This window comes from Crocuta crocuta, unplaced genomic scaffold (genome assembly GCF_008692635.1).
Source record: "Crocuta crocuta isolate KB4526 unplaced genomic scaffold, BGI_CrCroc_1.0 scaffold218, whole genome shotgun sequence".
NCBI classification, from domain to species: Eukaryota; Metazoa; Chordata; class Mammalia; order Carnivora; family Hyaenidae; genus Crocuta; species Crocuta crocuta.
This window is the reverse complement of record NW_027533170.1, coordinates 9908230-9931452: the sequence shown is the minus strand read 5'-3', so window position 1 is coordinate 9931452 and position 23223 is coordinate 9908230. Positions and strand designations below refer to the sequence as shown.

General features: G+C 40.7%; 1 protein-coding gene across 1 annotated transcript in view; it reads right to left on the bottom strand.

Moving 5' to 3' along the window:
- Positions 1-23223, bottom strand: part of LOC144216892 (uncharacterized) — a 96048-nt gene that overhangs the window by 62497 nt on the left and 10328 nt on the right. The window contains exons 2-4 of the mRNA XM_077746334.1: positions 13177-13373; positions 9529-9761; positions 5363-6574 (exon numbers count right to left, since the gene is read on the bottom strand). Coding sequence (XP_077602460.1) covers positions 5363-6574; positions 9529-9732 — 1416 coding nt within the window. The 5' untranslated portion in view covers positions 9733-9761; positions 13177-13373. The remainder of the gene's footprint in view (positions 1-5362; positions 6575-9528; positions 9762-13176; positions 13374-23223) is intronic.

Sequence of the window (23223 nt, the reverse complement as noted above, 5' to 3'; positions counted from 1 at the left end):
GTAGCTTAAATTAGCTTAAATAACAGAAACTTATTTTCTCACTCTTCTGGAGGCTGGAAGTCTAAGATCAAGGTGCCAGTAAGTTTTCCTTCTCCTGAAGCCTCCTTCCCTGGCTTGCAAATGGTCACCTTCTTGCTGTGTCCTCACATGGACTTTCTCTGTGTGTGGCATCCCTTGTGTCTCTTCCCCTTCTTCTAAAGATACCAGTCTTATTGGATCAGGCCTAATTTAACCTTCATTGCATCCTTTAAAAACCTCCCACAAATGCTGTCATGATGGGGGTTAGGGCTTCAAGATAGGAACTTGGGGGGTATATCATTCAGCCCAGAACAAACCTTAATTATTTAAAAAAAAAATTAGTAGGAGTAGTCCTTGTGTAATGTTAGAATTGGACTAGACAATGATGTGGATGTGTCTGAGAACTCCAGTACCTCTGCTGAGGTCCATTCATACACACCCAGAAGTTGAGCCAGTATCTCCTGGAGAGCTTAAAGGACATGACTGAGAAAGCTACTTCAGATGTAAATGTGTTTTGACACCAGTAACTTCCTCAAGGCAGAGGCACCAAGTTACAAGTAGACTCTACATTTGAGATGTAAGAGTAGGCAGATCTTTCTCAACTGTCCAAAAGTAATAGAAATACAAAAAAATCTGAATTATGGGAGCTTTGAGGCTGTTTCATAAACAATGCATTCTCTTCTTTTGGTGCAATGTGTAAAATCCCAGCAATTCTACTCCTGGCTCTGAAGAAAGTTGACACAGGTGTACTAGAAGCATGCATAAAATGCTTATAGCAGAATTGTGTTGAAGATTAAAAAAAATAAATAAAAGTGTAAAGAACCCCAAACCCAAATATCCATTTTGATGGAATAGATAGGTAATATGTTCTATCTTCACAAAGTGGAAAACACATATGATATAAGCAATTGTAAATGAAAAACAGCTTGCAAAAGACAGCACACAAAATAATTCTATTTTTCCAAAGCAAACAACCAAAACTAAATGATATATTTTCTGAGGAAACACAAATCTATGGTAAAAAACAAAGAAAGCAGAAAAATGTTAAACACAAAATTGAAAGAGCTATACTTCTGAGAAGAGATGTGGAGAGACAAGTTATGGGGAAGAAGCATGTGAGAATATTGAACGATGTACAAAACATTCTAGTTCCTAATTTGGGAGTTCACAAGTATTTATATTTATATCTTGCTTTATATTATGTGTATGTGTGCATGTAATATAATATATATCTTGCTGTAGCTAGCTGCTGAAGACATATTACACTCAGAAAAAGTAAAAAGGAAAATGTCAAAGTGTGGAGAATAAGCTTAGGAATTCTCTGAGCTTGCACCCATGGGTCAACAAGGCATATATGAATAGGAAGCCTCAGATGAAAACATCCAAGGTTAGGTAATCAAGATTAGATATTCAGGATCGAAGCACCCTCCAATTTAGTACAATAGCAGAAAGCTTCTTTCACAGGAAGGAAGGATCAGTATAAGTAAACAGGTAAACAGGGCTATAAACCAGCAGGGTGAAGTTGACTGGAACAGAGCTTATCAGCAAAAGAAAGGTGCCTTGTTGGCCCTGAAGTAGCATGCTCTATTTGTCTTATCCCCCAGGCTAATTAAGATAAACAAATGAGGTGCCTCTTGCCTGCCATAAACAACCCTCTGTCCGGCACCAGTACTTTGTTTTTCATTGACCCAAATCCCTAACACTGCATATCTTCAAATCTCCCTTTCCCTCACACCCATGAGTTAATGTTCATGGTTTAATTGTCTCTTTGTGCACATCCATCATGCTTCTTGTAAGACTTCTGATCTTAATAAAAACAGAGCAAGGACCCTTACTCAGAGCTCTTGTCTCCTCCCAGATATTAGCTTTTCTCACATTTTAATCCTGGTCCCCTCTCTTGCTGGACAAGAGAGAACTCCAGACCCAGAGTCTATGACACCAAAGCTGAAGAACAATATCAGCAACCATTTTCTTTTTCAATAGACTATATTTCAGACCAATTTTAGCATCACAGCAAAATTGAGCAGAAGGTACAGGGAGTCCCCATTTGCCTCCTGCCTTCACACAAGTACAGCCTCCTATCCACAACTCACACCATCATAAAATTCATGAACCCAAACTGACCCATCCTTATCCCTCAAAGTTTGTAGTTTGCATTAAGTTTCCTCTTGATGTTGTGTATTCTATGGTTTTGACAAATGTGTAATTTAATCCAACATTGATTCACCATTATAGTATCAGACAGAGTGGTTTCACTGTCCTAAAAGGCATCTGTTCTCCATGTATTCATCCCAACCTCCCATCCCAACCCTTGGGAACCAATGATCTTTTTCTCATCTTTACAGTTTTGCCTTTCTGGAATGTGACATATTTTGAATCATGCAGTATACAGCTTTTCCAGATTTAGTTTCTCTCACTTGCATAAGAATTTCAGTTTCCTGTAGGTATTTTCATGCCAGTCTTCACATAAGAACCTTCTGAAACTGAATGGTTAGTGGAAGTTCTCCAGGTCATTAGTTCCTGGTGACACTTCTGAACCCCAAGGAAGGAGAATACCTACAATTTTCCATGGAGACAAACAGGTTACCATGCAAAATAAGAACTGAATTGGCTTTGGGCTTTTTACTGGAAGCATGGGATGCTTGAAGGAGATATATCTTCAGAGTTCTAAGGGAAAATTATATTATATCCAGAATCCTATAATCAGTTAAACTATTTATTAAAAGTGATAAAAAAAAATAAAGGCATTAATAGAAAATGCAAAGGCTCAGAAAGTTTACCACCCAGAGAGTTTTTTCCCCCCAATTTGTTTGAGAATGGACTCAATGTAAATGTACAGGGAATCCAAGAAGCACCAGCACCACCAAGATATTGGGAGGATATAAATGAAGCCTGTGCTCCAGGCTGGAAGAGCAACTAGTCTAAGAGAGAATAGGAACTAGAGGTGTTACATTAGAACATCTTTAGAAAGAAGGGATCTTACAGATTAATATCATGGTTATTAAGCAGAATTATCTGAGGCATAAGGGAATGGCATAGCATATTATTATGATAAAATTACACTCTGCTTCTTCTTCATCACGTTATTACTTTTCTCCAGATTTCCTTTAATTATCTTCTCCCTTAAGCTACACAGATTTGGTGACATAGGTTTATTTGTCCTTCTGTGTAAGTCCAGTCACTTTACTTGAGTCTGGGTGAACATCATTATCATGATCATAATCACCAAGATCAGAAGCATAAACTGAAACCATAACTACATTATAAAGTTTTAAACTGTTTAGTGCTTGCCAGGTTTAATCAAATCTTTAGAATAATCAAAGATGTATTTTGAATTATAAAACAGGATATACAAGCCATCAGTGTTGGAAATATAGGTTTCAGGTGTGGCAGACTTGTTGAGAAGTAGAGAGAAGAAATTCTGTAAAGAAAATAGGATTGCAGGTTAACACCTGTAAGAGTGAGAAGGCAGGATATATTTCCAGGATTGTTCAGAAAATACAATGTGTATTATATTACTTAAAAGTCAAAGGAAAATCAAAGAAGATCTAAAACCAAATATGACTGGCAGAAATTTTGAGTGTGGACACTCAAAATAAGCTAAATTCTTGGTCCTTAATTAGTAACTGAATCATATTAAGATAGATAAAGGCAGAGCTACAAATAGTTAAAAGTGGTTACCCATGTGTAATAGGGCTTAGACAGGTGTGAGAGGATTTTACATTGAATTTTATAGTCTCTTGTTTTGTGGTAGTTCACCACTGAATACTTTTGTTATTCTGATTTTTTAAAATTAACTAAATTGGTTCAACATGTATTATATTCCCACTTATGCAAGGAATTAGAAATGTGAATTCCTGAGCTCTACGAAGGTACATTAGAGTTAGTCTCCAACTTCCACACACCCTGCTAGTTTTGGAAGGCAGGTGTGAACTGAAGAGCTCATGATTCCCTCTGGAATCCAGGGGCCATGGTACAGACATCAAAGTCTGGTTGGGATCTCTGAACAGGCTCTCAGAGAACCATAGCCCCCTCTTCCTCAGGGGAGTGTTCACATTCTACTGTCATTTAATCTCTTTCTCACTAGTGAACATCACTCTGTTTTCCTCCTTCATTATTTTCCTGCTTTTCCCCCTTTAAAGATAGAGCCCTAAACAGGATAACTCCATGTGTCTTGAGGCTGGATGAAATGACCTGTGAGAGTTGGCAGAGGCTGGTCCTTAATTAGAAAGCAGGGAAAGACATTTCCAGAGGCCAAGGAGAGAAGAACTGTGTTTGGGGAGGACTCAGCTCCTTCATGCTGTGCCCATGCAGGATTGACTGTCACAAAGAGAAGCCACTGACAACTGCCAGTTCTGTAAGGAACTTCTTAATGGTATTATCAGTTACCTGTTGCTGTGTAACAAATTACCCTGAGACTTTGTGGCTTAAAACAAATGTTTATTGTCTTATAGTTTCTCAGGCTCAGAAATCCAGGAGTGATTTTAATTATATGTTTCTGGATAAGAGTCTCTCCTGAGGTAGTAGTTAAACTATCAGCTGGGCTGCATCTTCTGAAGCCTTGCCTGGGGCTGGAGGATTCGCTCCCAAGATGATGTGCTTATCTGGTTTGCAGTTAATGAGCCTGCCTCAGTTCTCCTCCACATAACCTCTAATCCTTCAGTTCCTCTCCAGCAGGTTAGTTCAAACTTCCTATAGTTACTAGACAGAGAGAGACTGAGATACAGAAAGAGAGACAGAGAGATAATGAAAGACTACACAAGGAAGAATGAGAGAGAGTCAGTGAACAGAGAGTCCTTATAAGACAAAAACTGCAGGCTTTTCATAACAAAATTTTGGAATTTTTGGACATTTCATTCTTGCTGCATATTTTATTAGTTACTCCAGGGAAAGGGTTTAAATAGCCATAAAAATAGGAGATAATATTGGAGACCATCTTAAAGTGCCTACAGTGATCTAGGGGCAGGTGAAAGGTGTGTGATTCTGCAGAGTGTGAAGTGATAAATGAAAGAACAGGGGACACAAAGAGGCATCAGAGAAATGATGTTAACATTAACTGACAAGAATATGACAGAACAAGATTGTGTGTCACACTGAGCAAATATTTTCTTCCACCCTCAAATACAAACTAATGTACGAAATACAAGAAGTTGAACATATATTGGTGTTTCTTGACATGGGTTCAAAATGAGTGAGTCAATTTATTTACCTCAAGGAATTTAGTACCAACGAAAGTGGAAGTATTGACCTCAACTGAAAATTCAGAAAGGGTACAGTATGAGGAGAAGACCCCAGATGTCCTGACTTTCCACTAGAAGGAGCCTGATGAGAAGTCACCTCTTCAGATGATGGAGTCTGTCAGGATTTTCTTCAGTATGGCCCTGGTATCCTCAACAACTATTTCAAGGAGGCGTCTGTGTTTCCACTTTCTCAGGCAGTTGATAATAGCATTACCTAACAGTGGGATGTATCTCAGAATTGAATATAAGTAAGAGGTTGTATTACAGTTCATGCAAGATAATGCCCAGTCCCCTCTGAGGACAGTCTGCAGATCCCTAGATTTCATAATGGCTCTGTATTCCTCCATGGGTTTCCCCATGCACTGAGCCACCTGCTGGAGAGATACATAATCCACACCAAAGAGCAAGTGGTAGGCATTCAGACACTCTTCCAGATCATCTGCATTCCAGATGCCAAGGGAGTCCTGGAAAGACTTGGAGGCTATTTTCCCTTGCAAAATGGTCACTTTTTCATTAATGACCTTTTTATAAGCGTGGGACAGATTCTCTAGAGGACCACAGTACCTGATGTCAGAGACGTCCTTGTCCAAGACTTTCCTAAGCTCTGGGAAGTCATGCAATGAGGGCTCAAAGCTGGAGACCAGGAATATGATGGGTTTATACACCCCCTCCTTCTGGAGAGTTTCACGGATATTCTCTCGGATATTCTGCAGGAGTCGTTCCTCTGAGAGGGCAGTTGTGCTGAGGTCCCTGTCCAACTTGGTCCAAACAATGTAGAACCTCTTTCCTAGGCCCTGAATGGCTTTAGCAAGTTTCACTAGATTCATGCTGAACTGTTCAGATGCAATAATGATGAAGAAGTCATAGTGGCTAAACTGCATCTCCTCTATATAGTTCTCCAGGCTTTGGGTGTCAACTCCTGTGCCAGGCAGGTCCCACAGCACCATGTTGGGGAAGAGGGAGGAAGAGTAGGAAGTGGGAATCTGGGTGGTCCTCACTACCCCAGTGGGGGCTGATGCTTCATCCTCATGCCCAATTCCCCGTAGTGCATTGATGAAGGAAGACATACCATTGCCGGAGTCTCCAGTCACAGCAATGTTCACTGGGGCACTGGACGCTGTCTCCAGGGTGCTCCTGACCACAGAGACCACCTCCAGCAATTTCCCTTCTATCACAGCCTTTTCTATGTTTACAGCAGTCTCCTGAGGTAAGAAGCTCCTGCCCATATTGTATTGCACTGCAGAGGTGATGGATGTAGGTAATGGGGTGTAAAGGGATGAGGTGGGCTGGGTCATGTCACTGAGAAGTGGAGTGACCTGCAGAAATAGGAAGAGCAGGGGAGTTAGGAGGGCTGGGTGCAGAGGGCAGGAGAAGAATCATCAGTTTTGGTACCCCAAACTGAGGGTGTCAGGTCCACATCCATTTCACTGCAAAGGCAATTAGATTAAAAATAACAAGATTCTACAAAAATGTTTGATAGTTTGTCAAAAGTTTAAAACTATTTGTCAATGAAGAATGAAGAAATGAAGAAATCCTGCTGTTTGTGACAACATGGATGGACCTTGAAAGCCTCGTTCTAGTAAAATAAACCAGACAGAGTCAAATGTTGTATGTTCTAACTCATGTGTGAAATCTAAAAGTAAAATAAATTCATAGAAAAGAGAACAGACTTGTGGAGAGGCAGAGGTTGAAAAAAGCGGCAGTTGGAGGAAGTGGTCAAAAGTTACAAGATTTCAGTTATAAGATAAAAAGGATGTATTGTACAACCTGATGACTAGATAACACTGCTGTATGGTTTATAGGAAAGTTGTTAATGAATCAGTCATAAGAGTTCCCATCATAAAGATATTCTTTCTCTTTTCTAAATGTTTATTTATCTTGAGAGAGGGAGAGAGAGAGAGTGAGAGCAGTGGGGGTGGAGGTGTAGAGAGAGAGGGAGAGAAAGAATTCCAAGCATTCTCCATGTGATCAGTGCAGACCCCCATGCAGGACTCTATCTCATGAACCATGAGATCATGACCTGAGTTGAAGTCAAGTGTAGGATGCCTAACCAACTGAGTCACCCAGGCAACCCCTTTATTTCTTTGCTTTTTTATTATATTTAAATGAGATGATATATGTTTAGTGAACCTATTGTGATAATCAATTCACAATTTTTGTAAGTCAGCTCATCATGTTATATTCCTTAAACTCATAAAGTGATGTATGTCAATTATTTTTCAATAAAAATAATAATAAAATTAAAACAGAGTTACCAAATGACCCAACAATTCCACTGCCAGGTATATACCCAAGTGCAGTGACAACATACATTTATTTAAAACCTGCATGCAGGGGCACCTGGGTGGCTCAGTTGGTTAAGTTTCCCACTTTGGCTCAGGTCATGATCTTGTGGTTCATGAGTTCCAGCCCCACATCAGGCTCTGGGCTGACAAATAAGAGCCTGCATCCTGCTTCAAGTCCTGTGTCTCCCTCTCTCCCTGTCCCTCTCCTGCTCATTCTCTCTCTCTCTCTCTCTCTCTCTCTCTCTCTCAAAAATAAATAAACATTAAAAATAATTTAAAAAAATAAAAAAACTTGCATGCAAATGTTCATAGCAGTATTATTTATAATACTCCTCAGGTGGAATTAACACAGTTGTCCACCAACTGATCAATGGATAAACAAAAGTGATCTATCCATTCAAGAGAACAGTATTGGGCAAGAAAAAGAAATACAGTGCTGATATCTGCTACAACATGGATGAACCTCAAAACTTTATGATCAGTGAAAGGAGACAGTCCATTGTACCATGTATTTTATGATTCTATTCATATGAAATGTCCAGAACAGGCAAATCCATAGGCACAGAAAACATGTTGGGGGTTTCCTAGATGTGTAGAGCAAACAGTATGAGGGAAAAGAGGTGGCAGTCAAGAGGTACAGGCTATCTTTTGGATAATAAAATGTTCTAAATTTGATAATGATGACTGTACAACCCTGTGAATATATTAAAAGCTACAGAAAACTTTAAAGAGGTGAAAATGTAGAATGTATAATTTATATCCCAATAAAACTATTGAAAATAAAAGCAGCAGAGGTGCTCATGCAGGAGATGTGCACATTTTAGGGACTCCAAGGAGACTGTTGAGGAAAGCTTTGCACCTTGATGTCAGTAGTCAGCACTGCTGACTTGAGATTACACATGTGAGTGCACTTGAGCCACAGAGCAGCATAAGGTTTGCCTAGTCAGGAGGCAAATAGGTACAGGTACACCTTCTCCCAGACTGGGACAACAGGATAGCCCATGAGGGATATCTGCAGGGAAGAAGCAAGCTCATGCAAACTCTCCATATCCTTCAATCCTGAGGACCCACATATCCTGAATCCATATGTCTTCAGAGTTAAGAACAATTTAATTATTTTTAACAACACTGAAAAGTGCATTGTCTTTCCCCATTTTCCATGTCTTTCACCAATAACTGCATACCTAAGGAATCCTTGTCCCTCATCCACTTCAAAATCAAGTTAAAGAACCTTCCAAATAATATCCTCCTAGTTTTTAAAGTCAGCACTTAAGTTTTACATGATTGTTTATCTTTGTCACTGTTGTGATGATTATTATAAATATTTATGTTTTGCTGTGAGCTTTCTCTTGTAAGCTGAGGCCTGTGGTAAGATTGCAAGCATTTTATAAAGCAATACTGGGAAAAAGAATGGTTGGGATTACCTAATGGACTGTCCTCCCAGGTGCTACACACACAGTGCTGGCTAGTGGGTTTTCCCAATCCACAAGTTATGACTGGTTGCTGTGGTAATTTCCCCTTAAGATATATACTATCTCTGCATGTATAGATGCAAATTTTAAAACATTTTTAAATGAAGACTGCCTCTTTGGCTGAGGAGTTTCCCTGTGAGCCCTAGGGGCCATCTATTCCATGAGGGCTTCCCTTCCAGACCCATCTACGGAGTCTCTGAAGTCTGCTAGACTTAGGACCTAAGTACTTAGGTTTCTGCCTCAGAAGGACTGCAGCCCTGACACACTTCATGTGACTGCAAGTCATGTGGTGCAGCTTCTTACTCTCCACAGGCAAGTCCAACCTGCAACACTGCCCCTCAGAATTATCTGTGCTTTCATCCTCCATAAGGTCTGGAGACAACCTCCCAATGAGAAATTGTCAAGAGACCTGAGTTTGGGACAAACTGGGCCCAGGGTAATCTGAATGTTTTTCATGTTGAAAACCAAGCCCCAGTATTCTGTCTTGTACAGCAGGGAAGTCATGCTACCCACCTCAGAGGACGCCAGTGAGGATTTCATGCTAAGATCCAGACGAAGCTCTGGGCAGGCCCCACAGCAACCTCTTGGTGAATCCTCTCTGGTCTTATTAGGATCTCTGAGGAAGAGATTCCTCTGGTTCTTCTTACTCCCTCCAACTCTTACCACAGTGTATGAAGATTCTGATCTGTGAGTCTGTCTGGGCTGGGTCTTTTGCATGCCTTCTCTTGAGTAATCTTCTCCAAACCCTATTAGACAAGAAGTATTAGTATTCCTGGTTACAGGTGAAGAAATGGTGTCTCACAGATGAGAAACAAACCTCAAATTGCACAGCAATGATTGAGGATTCAATATTTAAACCACAGTGTGATTCTCTGCTCCTGCCAGACAGAAATGGAAGACAATCCTAGTTAATGCTAAATCTCCAGCTCCAGGACCTGAAAGATGCTGGATGCTGAGATGCTTTCCCTGGGGATGTGTGTTCTCTTATTGCTATCAAATGCCATTTATTTTTCCCTGCATGCATCCTTCCTAATTTGGGGAGATATAGGAAATCACAGTCCTTTTTCACCTCCTATCCTCACTACAAGTTAATGAAGACCTACTGATTTGAAAATATGAGGAAAAAACCCATATTGCCCCCACTTCTCAGAAAATGTTGCAGGGAAACTGACCTCCATTAGGAGATAGAGATACCTAACGAAATGATCAGGAGATACTGGAACTTCAGAGGGAGGAAAGCTGATGGATTATGATGTGATCACCATCCCATCTGCTTAGGAACAAGAATTTCCTGCAGCCTGGGCCCACAGAATATTTAGTGTCCTTCACCACAGGCCCCTGTGCCAAACTTGAGGTACAATAGGTCAGTAAGGATGGTGTCTTTGTTTGCAGGGAGTAGAGATGCACTAAGACAGAGAGAATAACTTGGTGGTGGGGCAGAGCACGCATAGGCAAAGCTGGCTAGAAACTAGAAAGATGGAGCCCTGGTCTGGATCTGACTGAAAGAACATTCTACAATGAGAATACCTAAGAGTAGCCTTCCCTTGTCCTTGTACTCAAAGCCTTCTTTAAGAACTCTCTTGACTATTCTCTAAAATAGTCTTGGTTCTTGTTTATGGGAAACAGAGGTTCCTGGAGGTCTCAACCACCATTCTGGCTTGAGAGAGACAATCTGGGTGAGCTCCAGGCTCACTGACTTTGTTGTACAATGCCGTTTCCTTTGCTCCTAAGCACACTATGCATTTTGATTGCCTACAAGTTTGCCCCTATTATGGGATGGGGAAGCTCAGATGTCCTTATCAGCAGTCCTGTAGGGCCCAATCCAGCTAGAATACAGGAACTAGGCTAAAGCCCTTGCATCTTTTTCCTGGTTTGTCTAAATCCCATCACAACCTCCATATGTATCCATCTCACCTTGTCCTCTCTGACTTCTCTGTTAGATCAATTGTAAAAAAGACCAAGTCTTCAAAAGTTTAACGTCTCAGAATGTATTGTTTTATCCCTTGTTAGATGGCTGGTATCATAAAAATACACTTGTGGGGGTGAGGTGCCTGAGTGGCTCAGTCAGATAAGCATCTGATTTGACTTCAGCTCAGGTCATGATCGCACAGTTTGTTAGTTTAAACCCTGCATTAGGCTCTGTGCTGACAGCTCAGAGCCTGGAGTCTGCTTTGGATTGTCTTCCTCTGTCTCTGCCACTTTCCTGGTTGCACTCTGTCTCTCTCTCAAAAATAAACATTTAAAATTTCTAAAAAATACACATGTGGGTCTTGGTACTTACAATAAATAATTCCCTAGACTCTTTGCCTGGTGCCCTGTGTGTCCAGCAGTATTGTACAATTTCTTTTAAATGAATAAAGTACAATATGCCATTGTGCTTCACTTAGTGGTTGACAGATAATGTTCTTTCCTAAATGTGTCATCTGAAATGCTGAAGCCAGCTCCTCCACACCCCTTTGGAAAGAAAGTAGGGGCCGGGGAGGTGTATGAACCCTTGCCCCAGGGTGGGTGTGGGAGGTGAACACAAACCTACACTTTTCCAGACCATTTATGTGACCATGTCTGACCCAACTATAGATTTGGCACATGTCTGCTCACCTAAGCAACTGTGTTGACCTGCTGGAGTCAGGGGAGACTGAGGCTCCATGGCACCAGCCACAGCTTCCTGTCACCTACTACCTGCCCATCTTGCCCCTGCCCTGCACCTGGTGCTAGACAACCCCTGTACATCGGACCTTCTCAGGGAACTTAAAGCAGTATTGTGTTCATGTCACTCCCAGGCCAGAGCAGGACAGGGTAACTCTCTGAGAGGTTGCAGGGTCTTCCAGGAGTGATCAGTGTGCAAGTGTTTGTGCGTGTAAACCTGCAGGACATTGAGGCTCAGAGCACTCTCAGATATAGAGGAAAGGCCATCAGTGATCAGCCTGGGATGCAAGTGACCCCCGCATGCTCGCTTCTTACAGATCATACTCATATTGAGGACCCCTGAGCAAAGAAACATAAGCCTTTATTGAGGGAGCCTGAAGAGGCAATTCGGCTAGAGAGGGGAGTTGTATTTGAAAAGAGAACTAGACCCTGTGAGCAGATCTTTCAAACTCTTCTAAATGAGAGCAGCAGTAAGAAATACATTTCACATAGGAACTAAGTAAAAACTCAAACACATACACAAGCATACACATGCATACACATGAAGAAAAAGTTTACCAACAGTTGGCCTACCCTCATTTTAATCTACTTTATAATATTGCAGTAGGTAATTTTTTGAACCCTTGTTGTAATGCACCAAATAGATTTCATGATCTAAGAAGCAGAAAGAAAAACACTAATTAGTGCATTTCCTATGCAGAATCCTATATGGTTGATGCCATGCCCAGTTACCTTGGGCCATGAAGCAGAGATCAGCCTTGGATCCAACTAAAAATCTGAGGCGTGAAGGACTTTTGTGAGTTTGTATCCAATGTGGACTAGCCCCTCATTTCCCCCATTTTATCTTAAAAGGAAAAGGGTGAGGAAAAATCAACATACTAATTTTTTTCTGGGAAAGTATAATAAATATCTGCATCATCAACAGGCATGAAGTTCAAAAAGAACCAGTCTGAGGAAATAGTTTGAAAAGACCACCTCACTTACATCATCTGTAAAGAATGGATTTGGCGCCTGGCAATAGGGACAGTTTCTCCAATCTAGATAGTTATACATTGTCTAAGATCTGTTAGACTCGTTGTCCATGGAACCCCAACCCAAGTCCCTATTCCAGAGAAGGTCCAGCCAGTGTTCTAGATTGACTCTCACAATTCCAGGCTACCCCAGAAATCGCCATTATTTTACATCCTGCTTAGACTCTAAGAGAATATGAATAGCGATACTTGCTCTCTTTTTCCAAACTTGATCCTCATCAGAAGATCCTGAAAGCCATGACCATGAAGGTGACAGCACATGTCTCCACATTGGGCAGCTTCATGGGTTTGGAGCAGATCAAGCATTTGGGGGCTACATTTTGTCCCTGAAGAATGTCAGAAAGGGGCCCTGCTGTAAGTGCTCACTGAAATGGATAAGCCAGTCCAAAGCTTTCCTATCCTGGTGTCAGGCTCCACCTTTCATGTCTTCACATTAACAGGGTATTTATTAGCCAAGCTTGGTTGTAGGAGCCCTCTCACTTACCTGCTCCAGGACGCAGAAGGTGACTGTGATCAGGCAGCTGTTAGTGGTCCTCCTGGCATGTTACACTTCCCTGGAAAAGGGCCCGACTCTCAGGCAGAAGCAGTTTCCTCTGAAACTATCCAAAACTCATTCCAGGCCCAGCTTACTCCAGAAGGAAAGAAGGGAGTTGTGTTGGGTTGGGGTATCCTGGGAAGAACCTAGAGAAAAGGACAGAAAAGGAGTTGGGAAGTGTAAAATTTCAAGGTTTTCTGCTCTAGTGCTGTGTGATTTCTGGGTAAAATTGGTAGCAGGGCCCCAGCCACAGCTGGAGGGAACTCAGGGGAGGTATTTTCAACTTCTATTCTTGGAAATCATTCCAATTCTCACAACAGGGGGCAAAAAAAGCTTCACTGTCTCCATTCTGGAGGGTTGGGACACTGCAGCACCTTCCTGAGGCTTATGCAGGGTTATTTGAGCACCTTCATCACAGAGACCCAGAGAAGGGGGTGGGTGTTCTAAGACAAGCATTGCTGCCTCCTACCTAAGATTTTTTCCTCTGATGTCAGTGCCCAGGGGAAGAAGTTCACATTCAGCCCCTGAGAATCTGGCCCCTCAGATAGTTCCAGACACTGCCTAAGAAGTTGCTCTTCGGGCTTACCCAATATATCCAGCTCAGTGGCTTGCTTGCTTCCAATCATGGAGATTGGAGTGCAGATGTTACATGCACCAGCTGTGACATCACTTGCACCTGCCCCAGTCAAGCGAGGGCCTGAATTCCAGCACTGTTCACTGTTGACTGGGTGACTCTGGACAGCTGTTTAACCTCTCAGTGATTGTTATGTCCTCATTCTCATGTGAAAACCTCAGAGAAAGCTCCCCAGGATGTTTGTGTGCCAGAGAGAGGCTTTAGGGAGGGGGCTGTGTGACTGCCATAGGTTGATAAGGAGGGTCTGTTTTACAAAGTTTCCACCAAGATTGCAAATATTCATAACAAGTAATGAAATCCTCCTGTGACTAAGAGATTGCGAATTTGGCATTGTCATTCTTGATTCTTCCCCTGTGTTAGAAAAAGACAGTTGATACAACGATGAGAGAGAAAGCTGTTGCAAAAAAAAATGTGGCTAACAATGAGGGTTGCACATACTCTTCCTGGGTAGGATGATCGGAGGAAAATGATATGTGGCTGCCCTCCTATGTCCAACACCATGGAGGAGGTAGGAGGCCTGGAGGGTCTGCACTATGCCTGCCCTGAGATCCCATCAACATGGGTCATCCATGGACCCTTCTATCTGAGGGACATTGACCGCACCAGTCCATCGATTGCAAATGTCCTAACTGCATGAATCCTTTTCTACCCTTGTAGTTCTCTGACACCACACTCCTCTGTGTAATGGAGGCAGTGGAAGGAAGAAACAGGAGAGGCTTTTTTCCTGTCTCCACTGCAGGTATCTTACTGAGCCAAGGAAGGAGAGATTTCCAGTCTACTAGAGTCTGGGCATTGTATATTACACAGACTGGACTTCTGCCTACCTGAGTGGGACCATGAGAGAGGGTATTTCCTAAGCCATTCATTCCTAAAATTTTTTCCCTTTTCTAGACAGAAGGAATGTGACAATATCCTCATAAGTCACACCTCCTGATGTTTTAACATTGACTTAGGAGTAGCAACACTGACTCTGGACCCTGAGGTGTGTATAAGGGGACGTCAGGCCACAGCCCACTGGGTCCTGCTGATACTGCAGACCAGAGCCAACCAAACAGAGCACCAGCCCCAGAGTGATTCTCACACACTTCTGGGGAGCAACCCAGCCCTGGGAAGTCCCCAAGTGGGAGCTTTCTGTCACCCATTACAAAGATCCCCATCACTGCCAGGGTACCTGAGTCTCAGAGGTATTTCTTACCTTACTACTGAGGGCTGTAATTGACTGTCTGTGTGTGTTCATCTGCATCCACAGCTAGTTGTTAAGTTCATGTGTGAGCTTGCATCTTAGCCTGGCAGCTGTTCCTACCTGCAATTTCATTCTCTTGTGCCCTGTTTCCTCCCTGAGTGATTTCTCAGTCTATTTCCCATCATAACAGTGATTATCTCTCTATATCAGACAGGGGATATTTTTCTAATGTCCCCAAAATATGTCAAGGTGGAGTGATTCATGACTAATTACACACTAAAGAATATACACAGCAACAATCTGAAAATTGAGACATTTCTCTATTTTAAATCTTTTACTTTCATGTGTAATACAATGATCACCTACACACTGAATAATCATCCAAAGTAATACAACATCTGTAACAAGTTACACCTCCCTCTCTGTTCCTATTCACTCCAGTTCTGTCTACAGCCACTGAGTAACAATTTCATGAAACATGTGTTTATGATTCCTTTGTTTTATTTGTTGTTATCACTTACATATGTATGCCTAAACATATATTGTTTAATTTTCTCAAAGCTTTATTTAAGGGGTAATCTCCTGATTATTAGCATTTAATGTCAGCATTATACTAAAAGATTAATTATTCTTTTTGTAACAATGGGTCACTCCTTTCAATGTTGTGTATCTCAGCTGATTTATCCATGCATTGTTAATGGCTAGCCTCTTTTTTTTCACAGTTATGCAGACTGGTGCTAGGTCCACATGTCTCTTGTGCAATTTTTTAATTTTCATAAGTTTTTATTTAAATTCCAATTAGATAACATACAATGTAAAGTAGTTTCAGGTATTTTATTTACAATGTAGTGATTCAACACTTACATCCAACATTCAGTTATCATAAGAAGTGCACTCCTGGGGCATCTGGGTGGCTCAGTCAGTTAAGCATCCGACTTTAGCTCAGGTTATGATCTCGTGGTCCATGAGTTCAAGACTCACATCAGGCTCTGTGCTGACAGCTCAGAGCCTGGAGCTTGCTTCAGATTCTGTGTCTCCCTCTCTCTCTAACCCTCTCCCACTCATGCTCTGTCTTTCTCTGTCTCTCAAAAATAAATAAACCTAAAAAAAAAAGAAGGAGTTCACTTCTCAGTCCTCATCCACCCAATGCATCTGCCCTTTGGTAACTATCAGTTTGTTCTCCCAGTGTTTATAGCAGCATTATCTACAATAGAATATTATAGAAAGTGCCACTATAAATACTGGTATGCATGTATACCTTTGAATCAATATTTTTGTATTTTTTGTGAAACACCTAGTAGTGCAATCCTAGGATTGCACTAGTTCTATTTTTAACTTTTTGAGAAATCTCCATACTGTTCTCCAGAGTGGCTGCACCATTTTGCATTCCCATCAACAGTGTAAGAGGGTTCCCCTTTCTAACATCTTTGCCAATTCTTGTTTCTTCTGTTGTTGACTTTAGCCATTCTGACTGGTGTGAGGTGGTATCTCATCATGATTTTGATTTCTATTTCTCCATCTATCCTTTCACTTTCAATCAGTAAATGTCTTTAAGTCTAAAATGAGTCTCTTGTAGGCAGTATATGCACTTTTTAAAAAATCCATCCTGATACCCTATGTCTTTTGATTAGACCATTTAGTCCATTTATATTCAAAGTAATTATTGATATGCATATGTATTTAGTGTCATTTTATAACTTATTTTGTCATTGTTTCTGGAGATTTTCTCTGCTCATTTCCTGTATTTGTCACTTTTGATATCTCCCTTTTACTTAAAATTCTTTGGTCTGGCACATGTTGTGGGCAGGGGTATGTGCTGGACTTCATGGAGAGGGGGCTCCTGCACTGGGACAGAGGCTAGCGGACTGAGACCAGTCCTACCAGAGGGCAAGGGAGTGGTTCTTGGTGTAAACAAGTTAGGCTGCCAATATTGGCTTTGAGCTGCTTCCAGCAGTTGGCGCTGTGTTTACGCTGAGGTGTGGGAGAAGGAAATGGCATAAGGCAGCTGGAATGTTCCAAGGGAAGACTCTGTCCTAATGTCCTCTTAGGGACATGCTTCAAGAAGAGCAAATAATCCCCTCCCTGAGTGCCACAGGCATCTTTCAGATACCTGTTTTCCAAGCTGTCTGCCCTGAGTTCTTTGCCTGCCTTTTATCTAGAAGCAGGACGACCAAACTTACTGACCTTTAAAACTCCCAATGTTGAGCCTAGCTGTTTGCAGGAACTCAGGGTATTTAGCCTCTCTTGTTTTCCAAGTCAATGGCTTTTGGAAAATGTTCTCCTAGTGCATTATTCTATGTGTCTCTCTCTCTCTCTGTCTCTCCCTTTTCCACATCCCCCAGGATCCCTTAAACTATGTATGACTCCACCTTCTACAATGTGGCCTCTTCTGTCCCTTTAGCTCTGGAGCTTGTTCTGTCTGTCTTCAGGTTGATTTCTGTGGTATTTAGGATGACATGTTAGTTGTGTTCAAGGGACAAGACTTGTGTTCAAGGGTTCAAGGCAGCCTAGTGTCTGCCTACTCTACTGCATTCTTCCTCTCCCCAAGCCAATATCCTTAATGAGAATAGATGCAAATGTTTCAACAAAATGCTAGCAAACAAAATTCAACAGCATTTCCAAAGGATCCTACATCAGGTCAGGTGGTATTTATCCCTAAGATACAAGCATAATTTCATATTAGCAAATTAATTTACAGAATACACCACATAAACAGGATAAAGGATAAAAATCATAGGGTCAACTCAGCAAAAAAAAAAAAAAAGCATTTGACAAAAATAAATATGTTTCCATAAATAAAATGCTCAGCAAATAGTGTATAGAGGAAGGAAACTCAACATAATAAAAGCCATATAAGACAGGGCTATAGCTAACATACTCAACAGTGAAAAGCAGAAATCTTCCTCTAAGATCAGGAACAAGACAAGGTATCTTGTCACACCAATTCTATGCAAAATAGTACTGGAATTTCTAGCCAAAGCAGTAAGGCAAGAAAAGATATAAAAGTCATCTACACCACGATGGAAGAAGTACACTGAACAATTTCACCAAAAGTTGTTAGAAGTAATGAAAAAATTTAGTAAAGTTTCAAGACACAAAATGAATATACACTAAAAATGATAGAGCTGAAAGACAAATTAAGAAAATAATCTCAATTATAAAAGCATCAAAAAAATACCAACCATAGGTGAATGGATACAGATGGTGANGGATACAGATGCAGATATACATATATATTATATAATATTAATATAAAATAATTACATATTAATGTAATATTAATATATCATTAATATTAGTTAATATAATATTAGTTAATATAATATTCATATTAGTATATTAATATAATATTATTCAGCCACAAAAAAGAATGAGAGCTTAGTGAGATAAGTCAGGTACAATCAGACAAAACCATACGATTTCATGCATGTGGAATTTAAGAACCAAGACACAGAAAAAAGGAAGGAAGGAAGGAAGGAAGGAAGAAGGAAGGAAGGAAGGAAGGAAGGAAGGAAGGAAGAAAGGGGAAGGAAGGAAGGAAAGGAGGAAGGAAGGAAGGAAGGGAGGAAGNGAAGGAAGGAAGGAAGGAAGGAAGGAAGGAAGGAAGGAAAGGAAAGAAAGGAAGGAAGGAAGGAAAGGAGGAAGGAAGGAAGGAAGGAAGGAAGGGACTCTAAAAAGCAAATTGGTGGTCGCCATAGGGCAGGTAGGTGGGAGAGGTGATTGTAAAATAAATAAAAAGGATTAGGAGTACATTTTTGGTGATGTGTAATGAGTGATTTATAGATTCATTATATTCTACACCTGAAACTAAAATAACACTATATGTTAACTATACTTTAATAAAAATATCAGATATCTGTTACAGTATCAAAAGGTATTTTTTTAAAAAGAACAAAATACTTAAGAATAAATTTAACCAAGAAGGTGAAAGACATATGTACTGAAAACTCTAAGACACTGATGTAAGAAAGTGAAGAGGGGCACCTGGGTGGCTCAGTCATTTCAGCGTCCGACTTCAGCCCAGGTCATGATCTCATAGTTCCTGAGTTTGAGCCCCATTCCTGGCTCCATGATGACAGCTCAGAGCCTGGAGCCTGCTTTGGATCCTGTGTCTCTCTCTTTCTGCCTCTCCCCTGTTTGCTTTTTGTCTCTCTCAAAAATAAATAAACAAAAAATAATTTTTAAAAAAAAGAAAGTGAAGAAGATACAAATAGATATAGGATATTTTGTTCTCATGGATTGGAATAATTGATATTGTTAAAATGCCCATACTACCCTAAGGAATCTATAGGTTCAATTCAGTCCCTGCATTTTTCACAGAAATAGAACAAATGATTCTAAGATTTGTATGGGAAAAGAACCTGAGTAGTCAAAGCAGTCTTGATAAAGAACAAACTGGAGGTGTCATGCTTCCTGATTTCAAACTATATTACAAAGCTGTGGTAATCAAAACAGTATGGTATTGGCATACCAAAAACACATACACCTATGGAATATTATAGAGTACCCAGAAATAAACTCAAGTCAATTTATGACAAAGGATGCAAAACTATACAAAAGGTAAGGACAGTCCCTTTAATAAATGTGATGGGTAAACAGAACAAACTTCTTTAAAATATAACCTACTGAGGATGAAAAGGGCTGGGGACAATGTTCACCAGCTTTAGCATCTTCCTTTGTTGTGTTTCCTAAGTGAAATATGTGTTCAGAAGCTACACAAGATATATATGACATTATATACATACACACAATATAAAGAAAGATATAAATATAAATACTTGTGAACTCAACGCCCAAATTAAGAGCTAGAATGTTTCTTGTATCATTGAATATTCCCACAAGGTTCACCTCATATCCTATCTCCCTACATCTCTTCTCAGATATCCAGCTTCTTTGAATTTTGTGTTTAACTTTTTTTTTTTTTTTTTTTTTGGCTTTCTTTGGTTTTTACCATAGGTGTGTGTTTTGTCAGATACTATACCATTTAGTTTTGTTTGTTGGGGTACTTTGGAAAAATGGAATTATTTTGTGTGCCACCTTCTGCAAGTTGTTTTTCATTTAAAATTGTTTCTATCACACATGTTTTCCATTTTGTGAAGATAGCACATATTATCTACCCAATCACTGTCAACAAAAATTTAAGTTTGAAGTTCTTTACAGTTGTTTCTTGTTAACACATTTCAGCTCTAAATGTTTTGCACATGTTTCTGGTACATCTGTGTAGAATCTTCTCCAGAAGTAGGTGTGGAATTTCTGGGTTATAACATATGGATTCTTACACATTGCACCAAAAGAAGAGAATGCATTGCTTACCAAGGAGGCTCAATTTTCCCATCAGTGAGATATTTTCTATATTTTTATTACTATTGGACAGTTGAGAAGGATCTGCCTACCTTTGTATCTCAAATGTAGAGTATACTCATAATTTGGTGGCTCTGACCACCCAATTCTGTCTTGAGGACTTTACATGATGTCAGACCACATTTGCATCTGAAGTAGCTTCCTGAGTCATGTCCTTTAATCTCTGCAGGGGCTGTTGGCTCATCCCCCTGCTGGGGTTCTTCGACACACCCACACCATTCTTTAGTACAACTGTAACACTACACAAAGAATACTGCTACTGAAACTTTTTTCAGACTTAGGGGGTTTGTTCTGAACTTAACTATAGATCTCCAAGTTCCTATGTTGAAATTCTAACCTCCATTATGACTGTATTTGTAAAATCTTCTTTAAGGAGGCAATGAAGGTTGACTGAGGTCAGATAAGTGGGGCTCTGATCCAATAGGACTGGTGTCCTTAGAAGAAGGGGAAGAGACACAAGGGATGCACACACACATAGCAGGAAGGTGACCATCTGCAAGTCAAGGAGAAAGGCTTCGGGAGAAACAATGCCTACTGGCCCATCGATATTAGACTTCCAGCCTCCAGAAGAGTGAGAGAATAAATTTCTGTTGTTTAAGCCCTAAGTCCATGGTATTTAGTTATGGCAACTCTAGCAAACCAACCTCTTGACACTAAGAGCAATTTCTAGAATACAGTCTGGTTTTCAATAGGTTTTTATTCCAGTCCAGTGCCTCAGCTTGTCAATTTCAGTGGTAATATGCTATTAGTCAAATTTGAAGAGGGCTTCAAAAAGCTAACTCCCTATTCCCTTGTCACTGAAGTCTTGAAAATTCTCATTCTCTTCCTGCTAGCACCATGGCCAGCCCTGGGGAGCTGCTTACCTGGGTGCATTGGCCCAAGAGGAACCTGGCTGGTCTCCACCTGCCATCCCACAGACAGTCTACCTTCATTCTTGCACCATCACCACACAACACAGATTGGGGTCCTGTGTGACAAAGCCAGAGTTGTTCTGAGACCCTGAAAATGCTCTGAATGTTGAGGCCACAGGGCTGGGTTCATGTCCCAGGCCTTCCCTGGGAACACTGAGAATGCAGACTTCTCTCACAATGGCTCCACTCACTGGATTTGACCAGAGAGATACTTTGTGTTCATGAACAGCAAAAGATACTTTCTGCCTTTTGTTTTATACCAGCTTGGGAGGATCAAAAGGGAACTCCCCAAAATACATGACATTACCTCTTATTTAGGGCTATTTTCAAATTTAAGCACACAGTGAAAAATCTCAAGAAGTCAGATATAGGAAAATTAGTGTGTTATCTGAGAAGGAATTTAAATGACTCAAGAAGCCCATAAAAACAAACGTTGACACTGCTTCTAATATCATCAATTGGAGACTAAGAAATTCAGGCTGTCTGGTTGCAAGATGGGAGTTCTGGGGTAGAAATGTTTCCCATCTTGAGTAAGCTCTGGGTGGAACTTCCTTTGATACCACCACATTTGCCTTCATTTCAAAAACCAGCATTTGACTGTTATCCTCAGCATCTTCATATTAGAGAAAGTGGTGGCAGTGGAAATGTTTTCTGCCCTCAGAATTTTCAGTAGAAGAAGACAATATAAATGTAGATAAAACATTTAGGATTAGATTACCAAAAGCAAACACTGCTGTGCAGGGGAGAAATGTGTCTCTGGTTAACACTGTACCAGGGCTAATATAAGGTGTAGTGTAGGGAATATGGTTAATGGTATTGTAGTAGTGGTGTATGGTGACAGTAGGTGACAGTAGGTAGCTATACTTGTGATGAGTGTAGCAGAATGCATAGTCGTAAACTCATTATGTTGTGTACATAAAGCTAATTTAACATTTTGTATCATTTATACTTTAATTCAAAAAAAGAATATCCCAGAACTTCTAATTGAAGAGAAAAATGAGGGAAGACTTGACTGTGGTAATATGTGGAGTACAGATTAAGCCTGTCTCCTCCCCTGCTCTCCACACTTATCAATCCATCAATTAATGAAGGACCTAGAGGCCTCCTGGCTATCCCACAGCAGTTGCCTTTTACTCTCCTCTAGCACCAGACTGTGGCTCAGCTCCACAACTGACCAGGCAAGTCACATCACCATGGACCTCATTCCTCATGCATAAAACAAGGAACAAGAAAACTGAGTAATTCAAGGATTCCTTCTGTACCAATGTTTTTGGTTCTGTGGCTCTTGGAAGCACAAGAGGACAGTTTCCCTGCCCACCTAGATATAGACTTGCAGATGTACTAACAGCAGGTTGGACTCAGTCAAGGGCTTCAGCTGCCTTTAGGAGCCTAAGACTTTACAGTTGGAACATACAGAGCCTCAAGGATTTGACCTGAGATTTCCTCTCAAGTCTTGGATCCAGAGGCCTGCTTCACACAGAACACCTTCCTTCCTTAGATCAGCTCTAAGAGGACTGGGAACAATGACAACTGTCCTCTTCTGTTACAAGTAGTACCAAGACCCTCAATTCCTTTCTTCCTTCCTCAGTTGTCTCTAAAACTGCTGTGTGCATTTTATGCATGGTATTAGGTACTTTTACTATTACAAATGGATTCATTTTGGTCTGATTACCAGTCACCAGCACTAGTGCTTTCATCAGTATAATTTCAGTTACAAGAGCTTTGTCTGCTCAGGCTGCCATAACAAAGTGCAACAGTATGAGTGTCTTAAACACCAGAAGTTGAACTTCTCACAGTTTTGGGGCTGGAAGTCCTAAATCAATGTGTTTTCAGGGTTGGTTTCTTCTGAGGCCTCTATCCTTGATTTGCAGAGAACCACATTATCTCTCTGTATATGTGATCTTTCC